Source organism: Hylaeus volcanicus, chromosome 5 (genome assembly GCF_026283585.1).
Source record: "Hylaeus volcanicus isolate JK05 chromosome 5, UHH_iyHylVolc1.0_haploid, whole genome shotgun sequence".
In the NCBI taxonomy this organism is placed as follows: domain Eukaryota; kingdom Metazoa; phylum Arthropoda; class Insecta; order Hymenoptera; family Colletidae; genus Hylaeus; species Hylaeus volcanicus.
The window spans coordinates 23155555-23180832 of record NC_071980.1 but is presented as its reverse complement, the minus strand read 5'-3'; the positions used below and the strand labels follow the sequence as shown (position 1 = coordinate 23180832).

General features: G+C 37.2%; 1 protein-coding gene across 11 annotated transcripts in view; it reads left to right on the top strand.

Moving 5' to 3' along the window:
- The window catches only part of LOC128876251 (EGFR adapter protein-like), a 197251-nt gene that overhangs the window by 128389 nt on the left and 43584 nt on the right, over positions 1–25278 (top strand). For all 11 annotated transcript variants that reach the window (XM_054122443.1, XM_054122442.1, XM_054122441.1 and 8 more), the window contains one exon: positions 15256–15402. In XM_054122443.1, the coding sequence (XP_053978418.1) occupies positions 15256–15402 (147 nt within the window). The remainder of the gene's footprint in view (positions 1–15255; positions 15403–25278) is intronic.

The window sequence follows — 25278 nt, the reverse complement described above, 5'->3', positions numbered from 1 at the left end:
GTATCCCACGCTCGTACAAATAAAAATATCGCGCCTTTGCAGTCCACGACGGCGTATACACGACGTACAGCTAACAAGCAACAGGATAAAGGGGACGTTTTGCAGAGTAAATCGGAAAGAAACAGAGATACCGAGGGAAAATGATGAAGATAAAGCAGTAACAATCGTAACAAGCGAACAGATTTATATATATATATATACCGGTAGAAACGTCCCTCCTTGTGCCTGTCAGACGTTTTAAGGCGAATAAAGTTACAAAGAGAAAACGAGAGCACCCTCCAGAAAGAACAGGAATTTTTCTGGTGATAACACTTTGACTGACTTTCCTCGTGTCAAAGGGATCAAGTTAGCAAAATGACATTCGCAGCGATAAAAGATGACACAATGTCTTGACGAAAGTATCAATTTAAAGTTGTTTTCTGCACCAATCCTAATTAGATTGACTTATAACTAGTTCCCGGATTTTATGCAGCTGTGATACTAGTTGATATAATAAATAACTAAAGTTAAAGCACTAAAGCAAAACAAAATAATATTACTTTCCAAAAAAGGAGAAACTTTTGAGAACACCTCGCAGTAGAATTAAATCCTGTTTCGTAGAAAAATGTACTTACGTTTCATCGAGTTGTATACAATTTCTGATCAATTTGAATGTTTTTATATTTTCCTTGAACGTTATAATTTCTCTGTAAATGGATACAGGTTTGTTGATTTTGTTGACTCTTTTGCGATCGAGTTCTGAATATTCAACGCAGGATCTAAAGAAAAGCTCACCGATGCATGTCCCCTTCGAGGTTCTTCCGGCACACACGTAAACATAAAAAGCTCACTCAACGACATCAACGTTAGCGTTCATAATAGAAGTCACGATCTTTGCTTCCTGCGTTTTTTTTTCTTTTTTGTATTTCTCGTTCCCAAGAGCATCATATTTACCAGGAACAAGAAAGGATACCGACGTGTAAACAGCGTGGAAAAATAAAGAGAACGCGCTTTGAGATACCAGTGACGCGCAGGGTTGAAACAGGCTTGATTAACGACTCGATTCTTTCATTCTCCATCTAGTAACTCGCTTGTTATGATAAGACTATATGCACCTGAACAAGTATTTGTATAAACAAAGCACGTCACTTCTAATCTATATTTTTGTGATAATTTGCGTAAAATTTAGCAAAATCATAAACCGCATCGACTCGTACAGTGTTCCAGCAAATATGTCGAATTCATCGATTCCTCTTACGTAGCGTGCCTCTTTGCGGAATTCCGAACGATTCGGCAGGGCCTTGAACGACGAAGGGTCAAACGAAATCCCGATTGGGAAGTCTTACTTACCGTTCGAGGAGATCATACCATCTGATGAACCTCCAGAAGGGAACGATCATCTCGAGACAACAGGGCGGCAGGTTGAATGGGAATAGACCGGGCTAGCGATAGGGGAATACAGTATCAATGAGGCACACGTGAATGCACACACGAGAAAACGAAAGAGGCTGGTACCGGGCAAACAGACGAGACGACGAAAAAGGGCGCCAACCTTTGAAAACGGCAGCGGCATAAGGGATGGCTGGTCCCGAGCAGACCTTTCCAGCCGCGATCACCGAGGGCGATGTTTACCCTCCACCTGCGGATTTACTCGTGCATACACGGAACAGCACTCCGGGATAAAATGCATCTCCCGAGCATCCAGGAACGTCGAACGGTGTCCATTCGTGGGTTGTATGCCAGATTCCGCGCCGACGATACTCCATTATTTTAGCCCCATTAAAAGATCCTTGACTCTTTCATGTGCCGGAAACTTTCTATAAACCCTTTCTTCCGCTCCTCGAAGCCACTTTCATCCAATTTTGGCATAGGCCAACGATATTTTCGGGAATTTAAAGCTCCTGTCGTCACTTACAGATCATTCAATCATTAGCCAAATCGGTAGCCCTTAAATGCCCTGAGTGTCAAATTAGATGCCGAACTTTTGAATCGAATTGTACACTTGCAATTTTGTATTTTAATATTTGGCTGTATATATCGAATCGTGTATTAGTTCTTTCAAAGGATATTCTTCTATAAGAATACTTTCTATAAGATTTTCTTAGCCCTTTGTCGTATTTACTATTGCCCAGGGCACCAAAATACCTATGCACTGCTCTATATGTACCAACAAGCTTATTGATATATTGCGTTAGCATCTTATAACGCAAGTAAACTACACGTGATCTTGTAAAGCCTATCCATGGAGTTTCGCGAAAGTTACTTCGTGCGGATATACCCACCACAAGCGCTTAAAGGGCGAACGTACTTGAAAAATCCAATAAAGCAGCAACTACATCTCTGCACGTATCTTGATTATAAAACCTTGATTGTTTTCCTATATTCAATTAGTAATTATAAGCATTCATCGATTTCATTTATTGTACAATTCTGAATTAAATTCCTTTTACGTACTAGGGACTCGTTGATATTAATACTTCCAATAAAGCATCAAATAACCAAACAGTATACACTTTTATTTTTCAATATTCAATGAGTAATCCTGCGGATGCATCGATTACATTCATCGTTCCGACATTTCCAATTAAATTCCTTTTAAACGTACTAAGGTTTCACCGATATCGATACATTTCAGTAAACATTTCAGTTTTTAATTTTGCTGTATTCAATCATTGATCACGCGGATTCATAGATTGTATTCATCGTGCAACTCTGAATTAAATTCCTTTTAAACGTACCAGGGTTTCGCTGATATTAATACTACCAATAAAGCGTGTCGGAGAGCATTGACGTTGCTGCAATGTACGATTAACAAAAAAACAGACGAACCCACTTCGTGCCTATACTTCGCCCACGATCGTGGAATATATTTGCCCTCCACCTGCGGATTTACTCGTGCATACACGAAACAGCACTCACGCTGGAAACGCATATCTCTTTCGCATCCTGTCTTCGCTCTCCGCCATCATCGACTACTGTCCGTCTACGCTGTCTATACAATATTTGTCAAATAACTGCACAACACATGATTTGTTCTAGCTTCCCGTTTACATAACAGTGAACTGCGTGGTATTTCCACAATAGTTTGATGTAAATAAAATTGCTTTCGTCTCGTTTCATTTTTTTGCAGTATTGAAACATGAGATAGTTCTATCGCTTCAGAGAATTTTGGATCAGTAAAATATTTGTAGAGAGTTCTATTATTTTCCAACCTTCAAATTCTTTTTAAGCGTCTTTTAAATTATTATTTGAGTGATGAAGTATCGTAACATGTGGGATACACTTTAGCAGAGATTTATTTATGAGAAAACTTATATTTATTTATAGCTTCAGAAGTCCCACGTAATGACAGTAAAATGAAATCTACCGATATTTCCAGATTAGATTATAAAAGAATTACTCGCAGTAAACGTTGAAACATAACAATCAATTAAAACTGAAATTCGAAACAGTGAGTACAAATTTTCGTTTTCACTCACTGTTTAGTGAAACACATCGCGAAGTCGCAGAACACTGGGTTACCCTTGAAAGCTTCCAGAGCTTGAGTGTCGCTGTCGTAGTTAAGCTTTTGTTGCTTACCAAACATGAAAAGATCAAGCGGTACGTCACGCATGGGTTTCACCCCGTCGAAGGGGTTGCATGGTATCCAAAGGCACGCCGTCCCTACAAGAATCTGCACGGAGTAAACACTGTCTACGTTTAGCGACAATAAATAATTTCACTGGAGCGTTCTTTTCTACGCCAGATGTTATCTCTGTTCCATGGACCAAAGGAAGATTAGCTCTACGGCCCACAGGCGTCAGACAAAATCCAACAACTAGGGAAACGAAACGTGAACCTTGAAAGCAACATGGTTCCAGCAGTTTCTCAACTAAAAAAGGTTTTAAACGCATGTAGTAGATTCGAACATTATCGTTTAAAATAATGTAACATGTTTACCTAGTCGATTCAAGATTTTATTGCAAAATATTTTCGACCCACTAGTTATTTTCAGTACATATATTATTTTACAAAATAATTATTTAAGATTACAAGAGAACGTTTATGTTCATATGTTGTTGAGTAGTAACGAAGTATTTCTTCGATATAAAACGTAATAATTAAATCGAAACCACATGCAAAATATTTACAGTTGCGTTATAAAATAATTTATAATGAAACAGCTATAAGCTAGTAAAATAATTTGATGAAATAACTAATAATAATAATTGATTGATGAATCATATTTCAGTCTTATTTCTCCACTAAACTATGCAGGACTATGGCTAGTCAGCGTCACATATAATATACACAATGTATATTGAGTATATTTTACAATTATTATAATGATATTGTTATTTCATTTTGCATAAGTGCACATACATTTTGATTACGTTTAGCATGTGTTTATTATATTAGTTTGCATCATAAATGCATAAAGTACGCAGTCTACTTGTCACCATTAGTGTAACATTTTTCACCCCTTATTTCTCTTACCTTTTCCAATTTCAAATTTTTACTTCAAATTTTTACTTTAGCTGTGCTGTAGACATTTTCTCTATTTACATGCTCGTCACTACATCTTCGATTTAGCTGTCCAACCAGTTTCGTCTAGTGTGTACAATTCCATCAGGAGACAACTCTTGACGCAACCCCTCGCTCGTTGCGCGAGTGCGGGGTTAGACCAAGGCGGAAAGGGCTGGTTGGATTTCAAGAAAAAGGCGAAAAGTGGTGCATTAGCCGGAGTACTGATCCTCGACCTCGTCTACGACTGTTTATCTTACTACTTGCCGATGAGTCCCGACGTGCCCGTACATGTCTAAACACACCGTAATCAACTGTAATGCAATACACGCGTTCGCAGTGCACGCACAAAGGATGTTTATGGCGAAAGTTGTACACACGGTGACCAGACCGCCCTTAACGCACGTCCCCTTTGAGTTACGAGTCACGTTGTTGCAAATTTGTTTGCGCCCGTCTCGTTAGCGAAAGATTTCGCCCAGCACGTGTCCCTAGTTTTTCCTTCGGCGTCCGTCCTCGAGTGTCCTTCGCAAATTTTCACCGTAATTTGCTGCCCGTCGTTTGCGAGAGCCTCCGACGAAATTAACAGTTGACGGCTACTAACCTTAGAAAGACTGAACCGTCACTTTAAACGCTAAAGGGGAGCTCCTCGAACCCACTTATCCATAATTGTATGTACAAAATTATATTTTGTGAGCAATAGTAGGTTCGTATTTTTATTTGGAATGAATCAGTACGAATTGAATGGAGTGTACCAATTTTGTTAGTATTAAAGACCGTGGGCCAACAGATGTAATTGAACTGTGTAATAAAAATATAATCGTGGGGATTCAATCTCGAATTGTCGTCACTCTGCGACTATGCGAAATATGCGGAAATACGATGCGAGTAAATATTCTTCAGTTTTATAAGAACTAGCCAAGTAAAGAAACCATCTTCCATTTAAGAAAATTTGCAATATGAAATAGTTGGATCTTTCAAATCTTTTGTATATACATAACGCATGAAAATCGAGCATACTTCAACACCTTAGATAAACTTATATCAATATAAATATTAATGAAAGTAAAATTAAACTCAAATATACAATCGTCAAATCCCCCATTCAGTCCACTTTCTCAAGGTGCAACTGCATAATAACAGCAAACCTCAATCGTCCATTTCGTTAATTATTCAACGCATAAGACGTTGATCAATTACTGTCGAACAGAGATGTAATAACGAATGACTCCATCGAACGTCGAAGGAATGTTGACCGTGTTCGGATACTGGCAAGAATTTGACGAAACCGTGGAAACAATCCTCTCGAGAGGGTCGTTTGTCGCACGCCAAAACCGATTGGTATCGCGCATAGTTGCCAGGACATAGTTGGTTCGTTGCTCAGCTGCCGGACACCGTTAAGAGCCCTCCACTCCACTTCGAGGACTAACAACTTGCCGAAAGTTTCCACGAGCTCGTAACTATGCACGATGTTAAGGAAATTTTAAACCAAGTGGCACGTACAGCTGCCATTGTTCCTCAAAATTGGCCAACGGGGCCGGGAACCTAATTGAAATTAACGTAATTCTCGAAATTACTGCACGCAGCTCTAACCAGCTAAAAACAATTCGAAGAGAAACTTTTAACGGACCTTGCTCGACAGTTCTGCAATTTCTGTGTTGCGATATTTATTTTTATATCGAGATACGTGTTAAAAATGTTAGCAACACTGCTTAGGAATGGTGCAATTGTAGTCCACCGTACAGAGATTGTAAATATCGTGCAGCAATTTCATATCTCGCACCTAGAACATAAATAATAATATTAGTCGTATCGTCGATATTGCGCTTTTGATAATAATCATATAATGCAAACGGTACACCATTCGATTTAATCATTTAATTAATACGAACATTAATTATTGTTACAGTAATAGCCATTAAAGGGATCGCCGTACTGGTTCAATCGAATTATAATAAATTCAGATATTAATTAAGCATGACGAAATCCTGGCAATGCACATTTGTGGCTCGAAACAATGCTACTTTTACCGTAATTGTTTCATTATTATCAGCGTAATGGGATCAAAATCCATTCGAATTAAAACCATGCGAAAATAAGGGAGGCTTCCTCATCATTATACTCTTTTCAAAATTGTTTGAAAAATCAGCTCCGCGAAATTGATGTGCCAATTTTTATTTTCACAATTGTTAAATATAGAATCGAAGGCTACGATCCTTTCTTAAAACAAAACGAAATCGAAACTTCTATGTTTAACAATTTCAGAAATTAAAATTCACTTTTGAAAACATTTTTCATGAAAATCACTGAAAACTTTAGTCTTTGGAAGTTTTGATTCTTTAACCAATATCTAACTCGGCAAAGTGACGATGTAAACGTCCCTAACTTTCACACGAGGTGTAAATTATTTGACATTGAACAGTATCACTGGTACCGAGTTCAAGAGCGATGGAATTGGCATAAAATGGTCCGTGCACGTGGAAAAGCATCTTGAAACGCAAGAATCTCGGCGTGCTACTGTATAGTTGTCGCGATCGGCACTCGCCTAGGGCTAGGTTATCGATTTTGCCGTAATGGCGGTATACTGCACACACATTATGCAAATATCGGTGTACGTAATAATTCACTGTTTATTGAAACGCAAGCGCGGGCGGCGGCGGTTTCCCGATTATATCGCGCTAGAACACGATACTTACGCTACGTAATGTTGCACTATAACGATGGTAAATTAGGTTCACCGATCGCGAAATTAGATCGGCTAGCTGGCACGTTAACGAAATTGCACCGCGTCTCATTCTGCGTCTTGCAGTTAATAGCGGTCATTGGTGTCGCGTTCCCCTAACATTTATTATTCGTAGATTCTATTACAAAGTTATACAAGTATTTGGCCAGAGGGATGATATTTTATTTATATCAGTTTCTAGGCTATTTTTATGATGATTGGTTTATTTATGTACGTACGTGCAAGATTCTATTAAATTAAACCACTTTCCTGCTAAATTATTAAAATTTATCGAACACACCATGCCATTGAAAATATAAACAGAGACGATACACCTAAACTATTGTGCGTAATATATCATTTTCTAATGCAATTTTCCTTTTTCTTGTTGTTTCTTTTCTTTATAGAATTCTGTAATTCTTGTTTCATTTTAGTATAATTTCTTTTTGTTATTACTCATTACCCACTTTATCGTCATAGTCTTTATTTGTTTCTCATTTGCATTGATTTCAATTCCAGTATCATTAATTTGTAATTTAATAATTATTGAACTAAAGATGGCATACGACAAAAAGTTAAAATGTAATTAAATGTTTATCATTAATTATAATATGGTGCATCTGTTATTCTGTGTAACGAAACTCCGTATTTATCGTGTTACAATGAAAAAAAGTATAAGCCAGGGTTCAGCGCGCATTCCTGTCGTCAAGGTCGATCAAGAAGCACGCAGGATGAAGAACCTTTTTCTTAGAGCTCGTTAAAAAGTTCCACGACGGAAATGGACCGCAGCGAGGTACTACGGAATTCCGGGGGATTCAGAAATCCCGAAGGAATCCCATTGCTCCCTTTACGCGAGTTTGCTGCATCGACACCTCTTTTAAAAGACAGTAATGGGCAGCCCTCGATTCTTTTTCTTTTCTTTGCTGTAAGCTCTTTGATAAGAAAATATTCTTATCCTCGCGTTCACATTATTCAGATAAAATTACACGGATCGTTAGATTTTTGTATACTTATTTCTTTGCACAATATGTGCTTCGTGCCGTTTTACTCGATACAACAAACATTTGAGACTTCGTTATATTACTCACAATTCTACTGTTAGGTATGTTTTCCTCATCTTTCTTCGTTCATGGTACAGGCTTTGAACAGTACTTTATTTAAAACTCCTTTATTGAAATCTCATCCTCTGCTCGATAAATTATAATAATTCTGTAACAAGTTTAACCGCCTATAACTAAACAGAGATATTTTAACGAAGAATCAAGTACATTTAAAGGATATATAGTTTAGAATAATGCATCTAACTTTGACAGAAATTGAGAAAACCAGTTGCAAATTTAACAGAATCTGGTGTAGACATATAGAAATAAACATACCAGATTTCAAATGTTCATGTGGACTACTTTGATCACAAAAACGTCGCGACAATTGCCTCGAAGCTTTTGTATGTATTGTGACCAAAAGTGTACCCCCTTAATGAATTTCAACAGCGGCCCATCAAAATTCTCCGTACGCTCACGAATGGGCGAGGGCGATAAGGTCGCGGAACGATGCCTGAAAAACCGTATGGTGAAAGCCGGTCTGAAAAGGTACAAAGACGAAGGACAACGGCTTACCTACATAGACGATACTTCCTGTACAAACGGAACAGGCCGAGAACAGAGGGAGGAGAAGTTATTGATGGTCCTTGCTCCGTGGCATCGTTTATATCTTCCGCGCGCACAGTCACCACTTGAAGTGAATACACAGATCGCGGCTCTACCGTAAGAGATTCTCGGCAACGGAGTCCATATTTGTTCCTCCGCATCTATCATCTTCCTTCCAGTTTCTTTGGTTCTCTCCGCGACAACTCGGAGATGAGAATTGCCCACTTGTAGGGGAACGGAATTGATTCTTTCGGATTTCCTTCCGCTGTCCCAAGCAAACAATTTTTCAATGCGGCAGAAAAAAAAAAGGAAAATGAATTTAATCGATTTCATTCGGATGTCTGAATCTGTAATGTCGTTTTTGCAATTTTAGATACTTGTTTATCACTCATCAGCTGTTTGGTCTGGTATTCAAAATTTGCACACTAGATGGCAAAAGGCTTTTGATAATTAGAAATTTGTTCGAATTTAATGTAAAAGAAATGACATTGTTTTCGTATACTAAATTTCACTAGACATTTCTATTTAGAACCAATCGCGTTCTTTGCCCTTCATCATTGACTAGAATTTCAGCCACGTGTACAAACGAGAAATTGAACGATAAAAACACGTAGACGATGATCCCGTCGCTAAACGTTCCATCCAAAAATTTCATTGTCTTCTTTGTGCTACGCGTCGATGATACCAATAAGGATAGATTACATCTTTTCGCAAGCACGATATCGAGTTCGTGTTCGTGTTTCTATTCATGAAAATCATTCGTAACTTTCTCACGTAGAACCTTGGCGCTTGGAGCAAGCCGTGTTATGAAGATGAAAAATTCACGGGGAAAGAACGAAAAAGTGTTCCCTTCCAAAAATGGCTTCTTCAAAATATTTTACTCGGAATTTAGGAACGATGCACAATGTAGTAGCAATCATTGGACAACATTCTAGAAGCTCTTCGACATCCGTGTGACCGTATGAGACTTTATTGAAATCCTAGAAAATGGTTACTGTTACTAAAAACACGTAGTAAATAAATATGTTTATTAGGTCACTTTTTAACATTGTTAGTTGCGACTTGATACTTTATACTGTTTTATATCTGTTGTTCCAATTTATTTCTGAGATTACTTTTCATAATGGAAAATTCTCATCAAGGTGTGTATATCATTTTATGTATTAATATATTATGAGCAAATTGAATTTCTATAGCTGCATGGCTAAACATTGTCAATTTTAATATAGTCTTTATGTAACCACATTAATATGTGTGAGAAAGTGGCTTGGGTTTTTAACATTTGTCGATTCGTTACTTTATTTCAATAATTTAATAGATTAATCCACTGCAAATTACTATACTCAGTTTTGATGAGTTTTATGTGGAACAGACTTCTTTCTAGTTCAGTTCTTTATTTCGATACGAGTGCCTACCCCACCATTTGACCCCCTTTTTAAAGCTCCATACACTTGACCTCACCATTTTCTAATTTTTTATTTAGAGTCCAGATTCAGAATCTGAAACTCAAAACTAATTGATGTGTGGATTTTCAGCAACAAAATTGAGAAGATATCGAGACATTAAAATTAATACAGATTCAAACATCAATGAATGTTCTGATTCACAAGAAGTAGTGAATACTCCTCTTTAAATTTTAATAAATGCCGAAACTGATAAAAATATTCGTAAATAATAGATTTTAAAAAATCCTAAAAAATTTCTGAAAAACGAATATACTTCAAATAAATTCCAATATATTGATATCGATCACTGAGTGTAAATTTTCTACTCAAATGCCATCATGCCGCGATGAGGGTAGTACGATGAGAAAGGGGACTTGGAAAATCGATGAAAATGTTGCTCGTCGAATAACGCGTCTAGGGAACGAGTTGTTTACGATGCGCCAGTGATAGTCGCGGAAATACAAATATTTTCCAGAGCGGGTATCCTTCGATATAAAAATATTTTATGTCGCCGCGGATACCGCTATGATGCGGATGCGCCGGCTTATAAACATTATGCATACTGAAGTGCACACGTGTATACATAGAGGGGGGCTGTGCAAAGCATACGTGACCTCACGTTTTCCGTAGGGTTCAGGTGAGAATACATCTTCCTCGTGGCAGCGTAGTGGCATAATCATAACTTTTCCCGGGGAAAGAATGCAGGGAAAAGGATCTTGGTACCTTCGCCAGGAGGTATCATTGTAGGAAGAATTCAATACGCGCTTAGTTTCGATTTATTAAATTCCAGAGGGCATATAACCAACGCCTTGATGTCGCGGAATTCTGTGGGAGAATATACGACCGAACCGAAGTGAAACGTTATGGAATTTAGCAGCTGGAAATTCCCGCTTTGAAGCCGGACTTTATTTCTCACGAGTGCAATTGTTTCTCGCCCAACGATCCGTCATACATCGGTTCCTTCTAGGATTACCGTCTTTGGATCGCGAGGATAGATTACGCAAGACTCTTTTTAACCTCCTATCGCGGGGGTGGCAAATATATGGCACCATGGTGGCGGTACGATTTAATTGGCAAGGAGTTGAATTCTAAATAAAATTTAGTTTGTACTGTAAGCTTATTACATATATGACAATTTTTGAGTGCATCATTGGAAACTCCAAATAAATCTTTGAAAATTTATTTCTTCAAAGAATTCTTTAATGATTTTACTACTTTTAATCATTTACTCGGCTTCTTCAGTTTAAGCAATTTCTGTACTTAAACTTCCAAACTGTAACTTATAATTCTAATTCAAATAATTAATTAAATAAAAATTCATTTTAACAGTACTCAGCTCTGGTCTAAAGAGTGTATTAAAGTTGTTGCAGAGTCGAGCACAGTTTACTTCCGTGTAAATAGTGTTACGTTCATTCCTAAACTGGTGTATGTTGCATTCGTAAATTAATTTTTTAATCGAAATCAGTATCCAGAAATAAATATTCTCGGCGAACTATGTAACGATGCAACGAGTAATAATTTAAAATGATAGGTCGTGTTAGCATTCGTAATTACAAGTCCAGGACTATTCAGTAACTCGCAACGAAGTCGAACAATATCTCGAAATCGCTTGAAACTTCGGGAGCATACTTCGCGCGGCAGGAGCGACGAACTTCCTGCCGGATTTTTCTGCGAACGGCGCACCGACGCTGTGAGCCATTAAAAGTTCCGTGGTGCTGAACGAATTCGATGAACGAAACTTCATCTCGACCCGAAGTGGCCAATAATTGTGATTTATTCGTTCCTTTTCGCCCTCACGTTAATCGACATAGCGCTATAACAATGCCTTGCCGCCGATGTAGAATTAATCGTCTAATTATCAAACTGCCCCCTCAAACGGAAATGTCAAAGGCGCTTATTCTTCCATGATTCGCGAGAGAGTTGTTATTCGATGACATCTTAAAATTAACAATATAAAGTGAAGTATATGTCTTCTTTTTATACATTGATAGTGTAGCAAAGCACTGTTTTACAACTAAAGGGAAGAGAATCTAATTATAAATTAGATAAAAGAGTACCAATAACCAACTTTCCGAGCGAAGAAATGGAATTATTATAAATATTATTTATTCGATACATGAATATTATAGTTATCTTCATTTCGAACAAGATAAATGCTTCGTAGTGAACAGCGAACTCTGCCGACGATCAACGAAACTAAAACCTTTAGGGTAAAATATCTCGGCTCATATGCGTCGGTATTATCGTCACTTCCACGATAGTAAACTATTCGAATATGGCATCGCGACTTAGAAGAAACAATATATCAATTGATATATTTATAAGCAAGTTCTAAATCGTATTAATGACACTTTTTAAAACTTACAAAGTTAATTATTAAAGTATAGAAGATTTATAAACGTGAACAGTTTTTATCAAGCAAACGATACATTCTTTTCCGGTTTTTTTAAAAAATATTCAATGTATCCTAAAACATCTTTAAATATTTATATACGAACCTACACAAACTTCATGCAAAATCTATAAGTACATAAATAAATGAATAATAATTTATTTTCATTATAATAAGCACTTAATTTCTACTTGTTAACTTTTGTAAACTTTTATTTCTGAAAAAATAATCGATTCGTTATTTCATATTCAACGATGTATTCTTCTCTGTTACTTTACAACATTACGCCATCTTACATGTAACTTCTCAGAAGAAAGACTCCAATTTTGATGTAAAGTATACACAAGCATCGCTGTTTCAACTTCACTTTTGTTTAAAGATTCCTTTTCTACTAGACAGTTATGTAAACTACGAAACAGACGGTAATCACTTCGTGCAATGTCTGTGGGATAACAAGTTCCCAGTTAAACTCTTTAATTTTCTGCCGCGTTGCTTGCGCAGTGTGCGGTCGTGCATTATAACAGCGGAATAAAACTTTTCCTCTGTTTGCTAATGCTGACCGTTTCTTTTTACAAAAGCTGCGTTCAATGCTTAAAGCTTACGACACTAGACTGGTGCATTTATGATTGAATTACTTTGAAACAGCGTAAAATAGATGATGTCACTTAGATAAAAGTGCTTTCTTCGAATGCAAACATCATTTCGGTGTCGCCTCCGATTCTTTATTCACCTAACTCGCCGCGTGAATAGTACCACGCTCATTTTATTTAATTATCTCGTACTCAAATCTCAGCCCACACTCATCATATCAGTCTTAGAAGTAACAAGATGCGATACCTCTGGCACTTTGCTGTAGCTAAGTGATATTTATGAGTTACTCACTTTAATGAGGATGCTATTTTCTTGTGCCGTCTTAAAATAGAACTCATGCGGCAGTCGTTATGCTTCGTAACGGAACTCATCGATTTAACGTTGTTTAATCATTCGATTCAGCAAGAACAAAGCGATAATGAAACAGCATTTTACCAATTCCCGCTGAGAAAATTGAAAAGGGCAGATGCTAGCATTACTCTATTATAGTAAATGATATCATTGTGTCTCTGATATACATCACACATATTCTTTCATGAATTATTGTTTCGTCGTTTAAGAAATTCATTTTATCAACATAAGTTATAGTAACGATTTTATTTGGTTACAAATTCGTCAGTATGATAATTAAATTTTCGTTTATTAAGTTGATTACAGAGAGAGGTATTACAATAAAGTTAACATTTTGAAATAGAGAATTTTGATAACCTTGGCGTGCGAAATAAAATTAAACATTATTATAGTTATATAAAACATAAACAATAAAAACTGAACCGATATAATCATACGTCTTTACGTAATAAACTAAACAATTTGTTATTCAAATTTAATCGTCACGTTCATAGTCCTTAAAGAGGATTAAAAAAGCTAGATTCGAAACGTAGTAGGTAATGGTTATTTGGAGCCCAGCAAATATTGGTCTTCGGGTAGCAGAAAATTCGAATAATTTCTATATTCAAAGCAAAGGCATGCATTTTATTAGCATTACCTAGAACCGCGAGATAAACCACCGTTTGAGGTACGCAGGAGATATACCTGACTTCAAAGGCACACGAAAGTTTGAAAACCCACGCGAAGAGGAGCCAGAGCCACGGTGGAAGCAAGCAAACGGTGAAAACTAGTAAGAACGCATAAAATCGCAAAGAGAAATTCAACGAGCCCCGCAATATATAACACAAGATAACACGCGGGAACGGTGTCGCGAGAGACGTCGCTACTTTATGCTTGAGAAATGTTCCTGGTACCTCCAGACTAAAACGTAACAAGCTGCTTTGATCTCCTGACCTTCCGTGCGTTCGGAGTGGCGGATCATTATTCGGTAGACGTTTTTATTTAGTATTCAAAAGGGCAGGAAAGCTCGCAATTACCATCTGTTTCGCAAATAGGGAGAACCCGACGTGGTAAACACGGGGGAAATTGTTTAATTTACGATCCTTGAGGACGCAACGATTACCACATGATATCAATGATTTTTGATAATATTTGAGGTCGGAACACTGCTGGTAAAGCATCGTGTGAACGGTATTTCTTTTTTTTCGAAAGCTAATACAATGTGTATAGTAGCAGAGTCGATGGTGAACATTATCCTAATAAATTCTTTAAAAGAAATTTTACTGTAGTACATTATTCGAGAATATTTTCTTTAAAAATATTACAACTCCAATTTTTTAAAGCCGAGTTAATGCATTTTTAATTAAACATAGACGACAATATTTATTAAGGATCACTATAAAAGTATGAGTTTAATATGATTTGAAAATAACTTCTGTAGTTACCCGTACAAGTTTATGTTTCTTTCAAAAACTCGTAGCTTCCGAATTAAAGAATTTTGTTTGCTTTCCAAACAATTGTAATTTCCTGATTTCATGTGTAAACAGTACTAACCATACATGTATACTTTAAATAAAATTTTCGTAACATTTCGCCCCATTTTCGTAAGTACACGACTGCTAAAGTAGGACGTTCATTTTTATTTTTTAGTGCGTGCAAATGGCGCACGCGTTGAGGCGCATCTCGTACGCAACCTGTGAACCTCAGCACGCTCAATTCAGCTTCCTCGCTCGAGAGCCGAGAGCGCACTTCAGCATACAATATTGCCATTCTTTCATCACCGAATCTGCAGAACAGGTGAGTACACTTTCCCATTTTCCACCTGCTCCTGTAACCCACAATCGCGATTGCACGTTTACAAAGTTCCCAAGAATTACAAATGTATACTATACATATAATTTTGTGTAGTGCAAGCATAAAACTCAAAATAATTAGGAAATGACTGACATTTATCGAGTTAACTAACTCTCTAATTTAATTGACTTGTCTAAAGATGTCTTACTGTATATTAGTTTGATATTTAGGGGGTTGTTACACGATAATATAGAAGACAATAAAAGTTTGTGAAATATTTTACATAGTATATGTATACTTCTCAAAATAATTAGGAATATCTGATATTTATTGACATATACTGACCATAGAGTTAAAAAGAATATAGTAAAGTTGTTTTCTATAGTAAAGAAAACAAGATGCACATCGAGTGAAATTATGCTCGAACATGGCCAGCTGGCGAGTGTATTTCTTTGTAGGACTTAAAGATTCGATACATGTGAACGATCTGTAGAATGGGAAAATCTTTCATGCGACACATGTCGTGGTGGGATAAAAAAAATTCCTCCACGTCTGCTTTATATCGCTGATCGACACAATCTGCGGTAACGCGTACCGGATGGAAAAAGAAAAGAGGCGGGAAAAAAGGGAGTCACAAGTTGTCCTTGGTGATATTGCAATAGTGCATCGCCATCATCCAGGATAAATTGCACCGACACACGGAAAAGACAGACGCGTGCAGGATATTACTCGTCGCACGGATCCACTATGCGAATAAATCGTGTACACACGTGTCATAAGATCTTGATGTTCCCCGTAGACACCAGCGAAATCTGTTTTAGAGTGAGGACCATTACGCTTTTGACGTATTTACTTTTGCAAAATGCAAATGCGAACAGTTTGTGTTCTATTATTTATAGACCCGTGATGTTTGTATAATTCACTGAACGTAAGTGTAACTATTTTAAACAAATACGAACAAATAAATAGCATGTATTATTAATCTGAAAATCTTAATTTAAAGTTCCTGAAAAATAAGCAATGTTATCATATACATTAAAAACACTTCCATAATAACGAAAGTTGGTATTATGACTTCATTCCTAATTGCAAAGTTAATTTCAAAGTGTCGATAATTAATTCCTCCTCGGGATACTTGATCCGTGAAAATATACGAATTAATATTCCACAGTAGATGTTTCTCCGAGAGAATACGAACGCTGTTTCCCTGAATCTTAATTGGTTAATTAATTAGATAGAAGAAACTGCTTTTCGCCGAGCTAAATAAACTACCGACCGGCTGGGGTAATTGCGTTACGTCTTTCTATAAAATAAATAGATTTTCTTACAAAATTTGCGTATAAAAATCTGAAACTATTGTTTACTGCATACAAATAATACAAATTAAAGTTTGAATTATAGAATGAAATTATATTTTGTATTTATTAAGAAAAAGTGTTGTCTTGCTTATTTCTAATCAACATCTACGCCTCCAGTTTTGCAATATTAATCGCAATATTGTGCCATATTAAATATTGATTCTCTGTTTTCATTATTTCACTATCATTATTGTATTATCGATTATTAATGTTATGTTTAGGAATATAAAAGCTTGAAGGAGACTGTTGTCAACCTAATCGTTGTCATTGTAATATTATACAAAAATTAAATTATCCTTCTCTGTTATTTAATAGAACTAATTACAGTCTTGACTTTTACATCTTTGACTTTTAGTTTCATTTTCAAATGAATTTGGGTTTGTCCATCAGCCACATTGCCATTACAGTATTAACAACTTAAATTCGATGCAAAACCACAATTTACTGTAAAATTAAAACAAGTTGACTCTCTTCAACCGTTTCTACAAGGAAGCAAGATAATACATCCACTCGTATACTTTCCAATAGCATAACAAACGCGCGAGCTAATTAAACTTTTTTTTTGCATATTTCTTCATGTTTGGGGGGCACAGTATTTTCAACGCGATTTGCACGAGCTGGCAATTAGAACGAACGCGACATAACAAAACGTATCCACTATGCCATTGTGCCGTCTACGGCCGCCTTATAGAACCTTCGTGTAATTTCACTCCTTTCACGTGCCACGGACAAATTACTTTTCACTGTGTACGCATTGGCTTAATGAAAACGTAAAGTGTGCGGGCTGCGTGCCAACTGCCGCGTTTTAATTTCGCCAATTTTTCTTCTAAACTCTTTGGGCGAACACATCAATTAAAACGATCGGAATTTTTCTTTACTGGTAATACGTCCACTTTTCGTGACAATTTATCCATTTTCGAAATGGCAAACACTTCTCACACTACTGCAGTTTACACTGCTTACAGTGAAAATATTTAATAACACTCGATAAGGATTGAGATACTGTAATCAAAATTTGTTTCCGATAAGAACAGAAAAATATGATAGTCCACTTGTCGTTTCACGTAACTCGGGAAAAGTGATTCAACGTGATTCTAATTTCAAAAAGTCAAGTATTAAGTTTTACGATTTTCATTTGGTTAATGATATTGCAATATTCCACACGGATACGTCCGTGTTTTTCTGATATTCGAAAGAAAAAATGTTTGCCAAAAGTCTAATCACTGGAACATGCTCGTTTAATAGAACAGGTACCCTAGCTATTAACATGAAGAGACGGGTCTGTCACATTATCGATTTTCGAAGGCACAAGCCGACGCAGAAACCATGAGAGAGGATTACGTTATAATGAATTGGGTTCGCTAATTGGACAGTCATCAATGGTACGGGGCACGAGTTCCTCGGGCACGCAACGAAGGAAGCGAGAAGAGTAAAAGTAGAAACCGGGAGTCAGAGACCTGTTATACTGTGAGGGATTCGACTGACCGTAATCGTCCGGTCGTTGACACGTTAGTCTCTGTAGCTGGTGCAAAAATTTCGTCGATACTACTGTTTCTGTAGCGGCCTGTCCCCTCCAAAAACCAAAAACAGCCGTAGTAGGGTGCACCACTTTATTGGATTCAAAAAACCAAAAATGTTATTCGTTTGATATAAAAGCTTCAGTGTATACAATATGGTGTTAAAAGAATTTTCTCAAAAATTAAAGAGTTTTCATCAAAGACAGCAACATGCTCAAATTTGTACAAAAGCTGAGATACTGCTCCATTTTAGTGTCCGATATCGCGTGGATTGACCCTGACAGTGTTTCCAGAATGTGCTGCAGCTGGTACAGAAGTTGTAAATAATGCTTAGAAGAAGTGGAATTAACAGGTTTTATTTTAGGAAGTTTACGGATGCAATAATAATCCTGTAGCGATAGATTTATCATAAAATAGAATAGGGAAGACGAGTACAGAACACATTCAGAACCATTTGGTCGGAGGGAACCTAGAACAGGGAGTCATTTAGATAACGCGCATTCCAACGAATGATAACCCTGTGGATATGGTACCCAACGGCCTGAGATTCGCGAGTCATAATCGTTGCATCAAATTAATGAGAGAATTTACTCCGCTAGTTGGCGATACCAGCAGTAGTACCCATTTCAAACCCCCTTACATTGGGATATGAGAGAAGAATGATGGCGAAACGTGGAAATTTCTTTTTCTAAATGTTGTAGTTTGTAAAAACCGCACCGCGTCATTTACGAGGATTTTAATGTAAATATTTTGTACAATAACAAAATTAATTTTCAAAGTAAGATAAAATTTACATTTCAACGAACTTTTAACTTTTATAGGTTGATAAACAGAGTTGTAAGAAAGTTACTTAAAAATTAATTGTTTAATTAAAATTAAATGTTTTATACGTATATATATTTTTTACATGGATTTAAATGAATGTCAGTCTCTCTGGATATTATCACAGCAACATCGAAAACGACCGAATCTCTTCAATCACTGTCAGATCTCCCTGTAGACAACGCACGTATCTCAGAGTATTTTGGTTAATTGGGCAACTAATAGATCCACGAAAGTGTAGCATCGCTAGGGATCTTGTCCAAAGTATTGTACGTGACCGACCTCCTCTACATCTAACGAACAACCGTAGGTTTCAAGAGGAAACTAGGACTGTGTCGTTGCTTAAAGCTGACGCATCGTTTACATTATGCGTTCTAGAAAACCTTTTCCTTGAATTTCAGTTCAAACAGTCAATGAAGAAGACTATCTTCGGTGCTTAAATAATTGTAGAATAAAACTTGATTTTTACTTTAAGAGAGCATTAGGGGATATTCTTAAACAATAATTTGTATTTAAAACTCTGATGTTGCGATGTTGTAGAGCATTAGAAATAACGAAATTTTGCAATTAAAAAAATGGAACAAACTTTTAGCACACTGGACAGGCTTTACTTGATTGTGTTACACTCTAAAGACTGAACTCGGCCTTACTACTCGAGCCGTTCATTATGAAAGTAGTGGATGCCCATCTTCCCTTGTTTCTAGGAACATAATGTTGCAGAAAAAATATTCTTTTTCCAACGTAAAAAAAAAAATATAAAAAATATATTCAATCGATTCTTACACTTGTGGAATATGTTTTATTTTTCTTATGTTAGGCGTTGATTATATAAGAAATATATTTATGATTTCGTAGCTATGGAATTCGAAAGTTAAATTGAACAAGACAATCTCGTAGGTTGCCACGCTATTAACTTATACCACAGTGATTCATAGTTGGAATTAATGACAGTTCGGTATTGAGATTCCATTACACCACGGAATGCTTATCAGCTACGTCCTAGGAAACCTCAGGACCGTGCATGACGTAATTTCAGTCTACTGAAATTGGAGTATAACAAGATTTTACGGTATTTGAAATTATATTGTTATGAAAGTAAGAATTACAATTAGAACCCTGCTTTTCTGATAGTTCCGTTCATGTTATGCACTAAAAGATCAATAACCCCGTGGCATTTATTTGTAGCAAAAATGACACCGATATCTTCATTAGATTCTGAGAAAAACAGCTTGTAACTCTTCGGTACGGGACACCCTGTATATGTATGTATATGCTCCCACTGACTTCCCATGTGTATCAATTATTCAGTTGAGTGTCTCCTTGAATAATTCATCGGCGTTTTAAAGTTATAAGTTCGGGTTGAACGGCGTCCGTAAACCGTTTACCTTCGCTTTAACGTGTAAGTTCTGAACACCGTTCCCCGTTGACGTGAAAAGATACTTTGCCTGGTCACCTATCCTTTCATTCTATACAGTTTCGGTATCAATCATCTGAAACTTTGAGTAAACGAGCCAACCAGTATTACTTAGTTGTAAATTACGTATTCTTTTTAAGTATTAATATTATACAGACACTGTACGAATTGTGGTCATTAAAGTATCGATTTGATTATTATTTTTCGTATTCAATTACACAAATTTTAAACTTGTCATCAAGATGTATCATAACTGTAAATGTAAATTATATGTATATGTCACTTCAACTGCACTCATATTTAATATGCATTGAATCAGCTACATTTAATTATAATTACATTCGTCGTCTTTACGTATTCTTACAACTCGCAAAAACTCTGTGTATTTAAATTTCTTAAGGAACAATTTATATAAAAGTGCGACGAGTAACACGTTTAAGATTTATTAGGACAATAACACCAAAACATAAAGCCAGTATTACACGTCGTGTAATGAGACCTATTTTATTTGACACACTCTTAATGAAATACAGAAATTTGAACTCTTAGGGATATACATATGTATAACTCGATCACTCCATCTTTCATCACAGACACAGTTATAAACCGACGAACTAAAAATTGTAGTGTCCAAACATTAAAGTTACTCACCGTAACCATATGTAACTGTAGTTTAATTGCGGATACATTACAGAACCCAAATAGCATCCTGATGGACTGATGATGACCATCGGCTGTGCTGGATTCAGTAATACGTTCGGTGTTTCCAGCCATAGGTATCCGATAATATCCACTACTTAAACGTAGCACGGAGTAATACGTAGCTTCCTTCGGACGGTCGGGATAATCGTTGATTCCCGAGCATGGGTTAACCGTGTTTAATAGTTTTACGATTATAGCTCTATAATCAATACGCATACATACATCAACCGTCTTCTCCCGAACAAGTAGAACAGGATTTGAGGAATGGTGATTGACCGTTTTCAATTATATCGGCGTCCAGCAGTTCTTGAGTTACATCCCGCTGTTGGTGCCGTTTGTAACGCGATACCTAGTACAGTCGATAGCGCGTGTATCAGCACTGAATCCATCGGGGTTATGCTCATTTTCGCCTTATTTGCTTAGTATACTTAACGTCGATTCCTGGCGAGCAGATCCTTTAATTCACCGAGCACATGCACGAGCTTCTGGGCTTATTAGGACTATTGGAATAACACTTTGTTCTCATTTGAAAGACGAATGAATGGAATGAATAAGCGTAGATTAGCACAAGTCGCGATCTACAAGGAGTCAGGTAAAAATTTGCCAGGTAGCAAACTTGAAGATATTTACGTGAGTAGTTCTACTCGTAATGTGACAACAGAGAGAGGTTCAAATTTTTGTTTGTTGACATTTATTTGAATATATCAAACCTATTATTTAATTTAGACAGATTTCTTTAATAGACATAGAAGGTACGAATATTTATAGGACTGACTGCACGCGGTTAAACATGATTAAAATTATCTTTTCCTGTTATCATTATTTTAGATCGATTAATGTTATTCTCACAAAACATGCAACAATCTGTCCGTTACATTTCACAATATACTGAACACTAGTTCAAAAATCAATCGCCTCGATCACCAGTCAGCGAAACTCGATCAGCAACCGTATTCGAATTCCAACCCCCGAAAGAGCTAAAACGCACAAAGGAACAGCTAATTTCCTTTGACCACCATCGCAGGAGCATTCAAACGCACCAGGCTGCAACACGCGCAACCCGCAACGTAACTTTGGCTTCGCAGGAGGCGAGGAGCATCCGCCTCCGTGATCCACCCGAGGCACGATCTAAAAGCATCTTCCTGTTGTCTGAAAGATTTTGCCGTCTACCTAAGGCTTCGGTGTCCGTTGGCAGCAAAGGAGACGGGCACGGACTCTTTTTCTTCGGGATTACTAAGAATGGCAGGAGCAACTTCTTTGGGCGAAGGCCTCCAAAGTGGCGAGTAGTAGACTTTGCACTTCGAACTTTACGCTCGGTCTGTGCCAAGCGTTTAGTCAATCCTAATGGCACTCCTCGGATTAAACTTTAAATACCTTCCGGTGAATTAAGAACGCCGTCGTTCGTGAAACTCGTAAATGTCTAGGCATAAGAGCAACGTCTTATTCACGGGAAATGCTTTGTGAGAATGAACACGCATCGGGGACGGATTAATTGGGAGATCTTAGCAGGGAGGTCTCGGGATTCGAGGGATCCCGAGTCGGCGGATCGATTCTTGATGAGAACTCGTCAGGCTGCTGATTTACAATTATTATGTGAGCCGTTCGCTTGCGTAAATCAATTAACCCCACCAGTCGCATAAAAATTGTAATTACTGACGATTAGTTTTTGGCTATTCTTTTTTATTAATTTGTATTTATGCATTCTATAATATTCGAATTTGTATTATAAAGGGAATTTTTAAAAAACAATCTACATTATTTCATCGCATTCCTCAACTTTTTCTTTCATGGAGTTAATCGATTTGTGCGATGAGCGGCTCATACAGTGGTGGGCAAGATGATTGCTCATTCAACGTTTTTGGTGGTAGTTAGACAAATAATATTCAACAATGAGATGAAAACCAATATACTTGACTTCTTCCTTCAAAATAACAAGAAGATAGATTAAAATGACTACATTAAAAATGATAGAAGTTCCATAAATATTAGATTACCACGTATTCGAAAGCTATTTCAACATTTTTAATAAAAAGAACTATGCAAAGTCCGTGCCAATCGAGAAATTGTCTTTTGAAGTCCGTTTCAAATAAAACCCCATAAAATAATAGGTAGTTATCGGTGAGAGAATCGAAAGAAATTCAAAGTGGAAAAGATTAATGGACGTGTTACCCTCGTTCACCGTAATTCTTCCGTGACCCCTTGTAATACCAGCATCAAAGGGCGTAGTTCGCGTCGATCTCAGACTTCGAATTAAATTTTTCCGCGAACTTGGAAACGAGTTTTCGGATCTCATTTCCGAAGCGAATTCCAGGATCTCGGTGAAGCCTTTGCGCGTTCATTTCGTCCGTGGCACAATGCATCCTGGCCGATCTCAAGATGTTATTCGACCTCCAGAGACGAAGGGAACGATCAGCTTCATGAACTATCTTTCCTCCTCTTCTGCGTCTTCGGCTGCTGCCTCTTTCGAAAGCAGAAAAAGCGAGACAAGACCGCGAAGTTGAAGCGAGACGATCGGGATGACGGAGAAGGAAGGATGTGCCAACGGAATTCGAGGTATTTTCCTGTCGCCCCGAAACGACCATGCGGCCCATTGAACCTTTTATTTACTTGGCAGCCTGCAAGAGAGGAAGTCTCTCGAGCGAGACGTGAAGTGGTCCGTCTTAGCAACTGATCGCTCGAAACTACTCTGACAGCTCTTAACGCGCGACACACTGACACCACGGTTGTCGAGTACCGCCGTCGTTTCGGACTTTTTTCCGATCATTAACCCTTTAATGCAGGATGATTTTACTAGAAATCGAAAAAGTATCGAGGGAAGTTGGAGTTAGAGAGAAGAGAGTTAAAGAATGGGAATAGATCGGTTAAATATAAATACGCGATAAGTGATACGATGAAATAACCTGAAATATGAATAGAAAACTATTAGTGAAAATATGGAGTCATTCATCAAGTTGGCGGTTGAAATTTAATTATATCTGAAACATGAAAGGAAAAAAGTCAGTAACCTCTCTTTGGAACCGCTGTGGTCAGTGCTCAGTGATCAATCTACGGTCACCCTCGATCCATAGATCGCCAGGAGGATCGTCGGAGACCTGTGGCGATCTCTGAACGTACCAAATTTGAAATATTTGTTTCAATTACTTAGTATAGTGTTGCACGACGTCCTAAGTCATCGTAAGTTTTTCAGTTTACGATCAGTCAATTATATTGTCAGAGTGCAGCGATAAGAAAATGAGATTGTTAAAGTTTACGACAATTAACTCAAATTATGCTACAATCGCGACTTTTGTTATTGTTGGGATTTAGAGTTTGAATGATCCTTGATCTTAACGCTCTTCAAGTTTGTTATTTGCGGATAAGAAAACCCCAACTTCTAATTAAGACTTGGCGATCTTGAGGTATCTGCTTGTTTCTCGATGTAGCGATTGGGGTAGTGAACTCGCCAGAACGTCTGGTTTCAGACAGAAACAATGGGATTGCAGTAGAATTTTATAAATTAACCTTTTCAGGAATAAGTTAGCTCGAAATGAACGGAAATCACTCCGTTACCAAGCTAAATATTGTCGCATTCAATTCGACTATCTTTAAGACTGGAAATTGTTGGTAGATTTACTGTTAAAAATCTCAAATTGAAATGCATTTGGAACTGACATTGATGAAATGCTGTCTATGCGTTTTTCAGTCATTTTACAAATTATTAACTTTCCCTCGGCAGCAAATGCAGAATCATTTGGTTTGTATTGAAAGACGCTTCCTTTCTTTGTATGGCTCGCATAAAATGCCATTTTCTGCGCACTCAATTTTTATTCACGGTGCCAATACTATTATTGCTGTCTTATTACCAATCAGTCAAGGTACGAAACAGCTGCAGAAGATTGAAATAAAGACATAAAGGCATTGAAAGGCAGTGTGCGATGAAATGCTCGAGGTCAGCTGTATATCGCAACGTATTACAGAAATTCAGTACTAGTTTCCAGATCCAGCATCGATTAATTATTTACAGCACCACACATTTATTTCCCGTTGATTTTTCTCTGTTCGAGCGTTCACATACTCCATGTGTTGA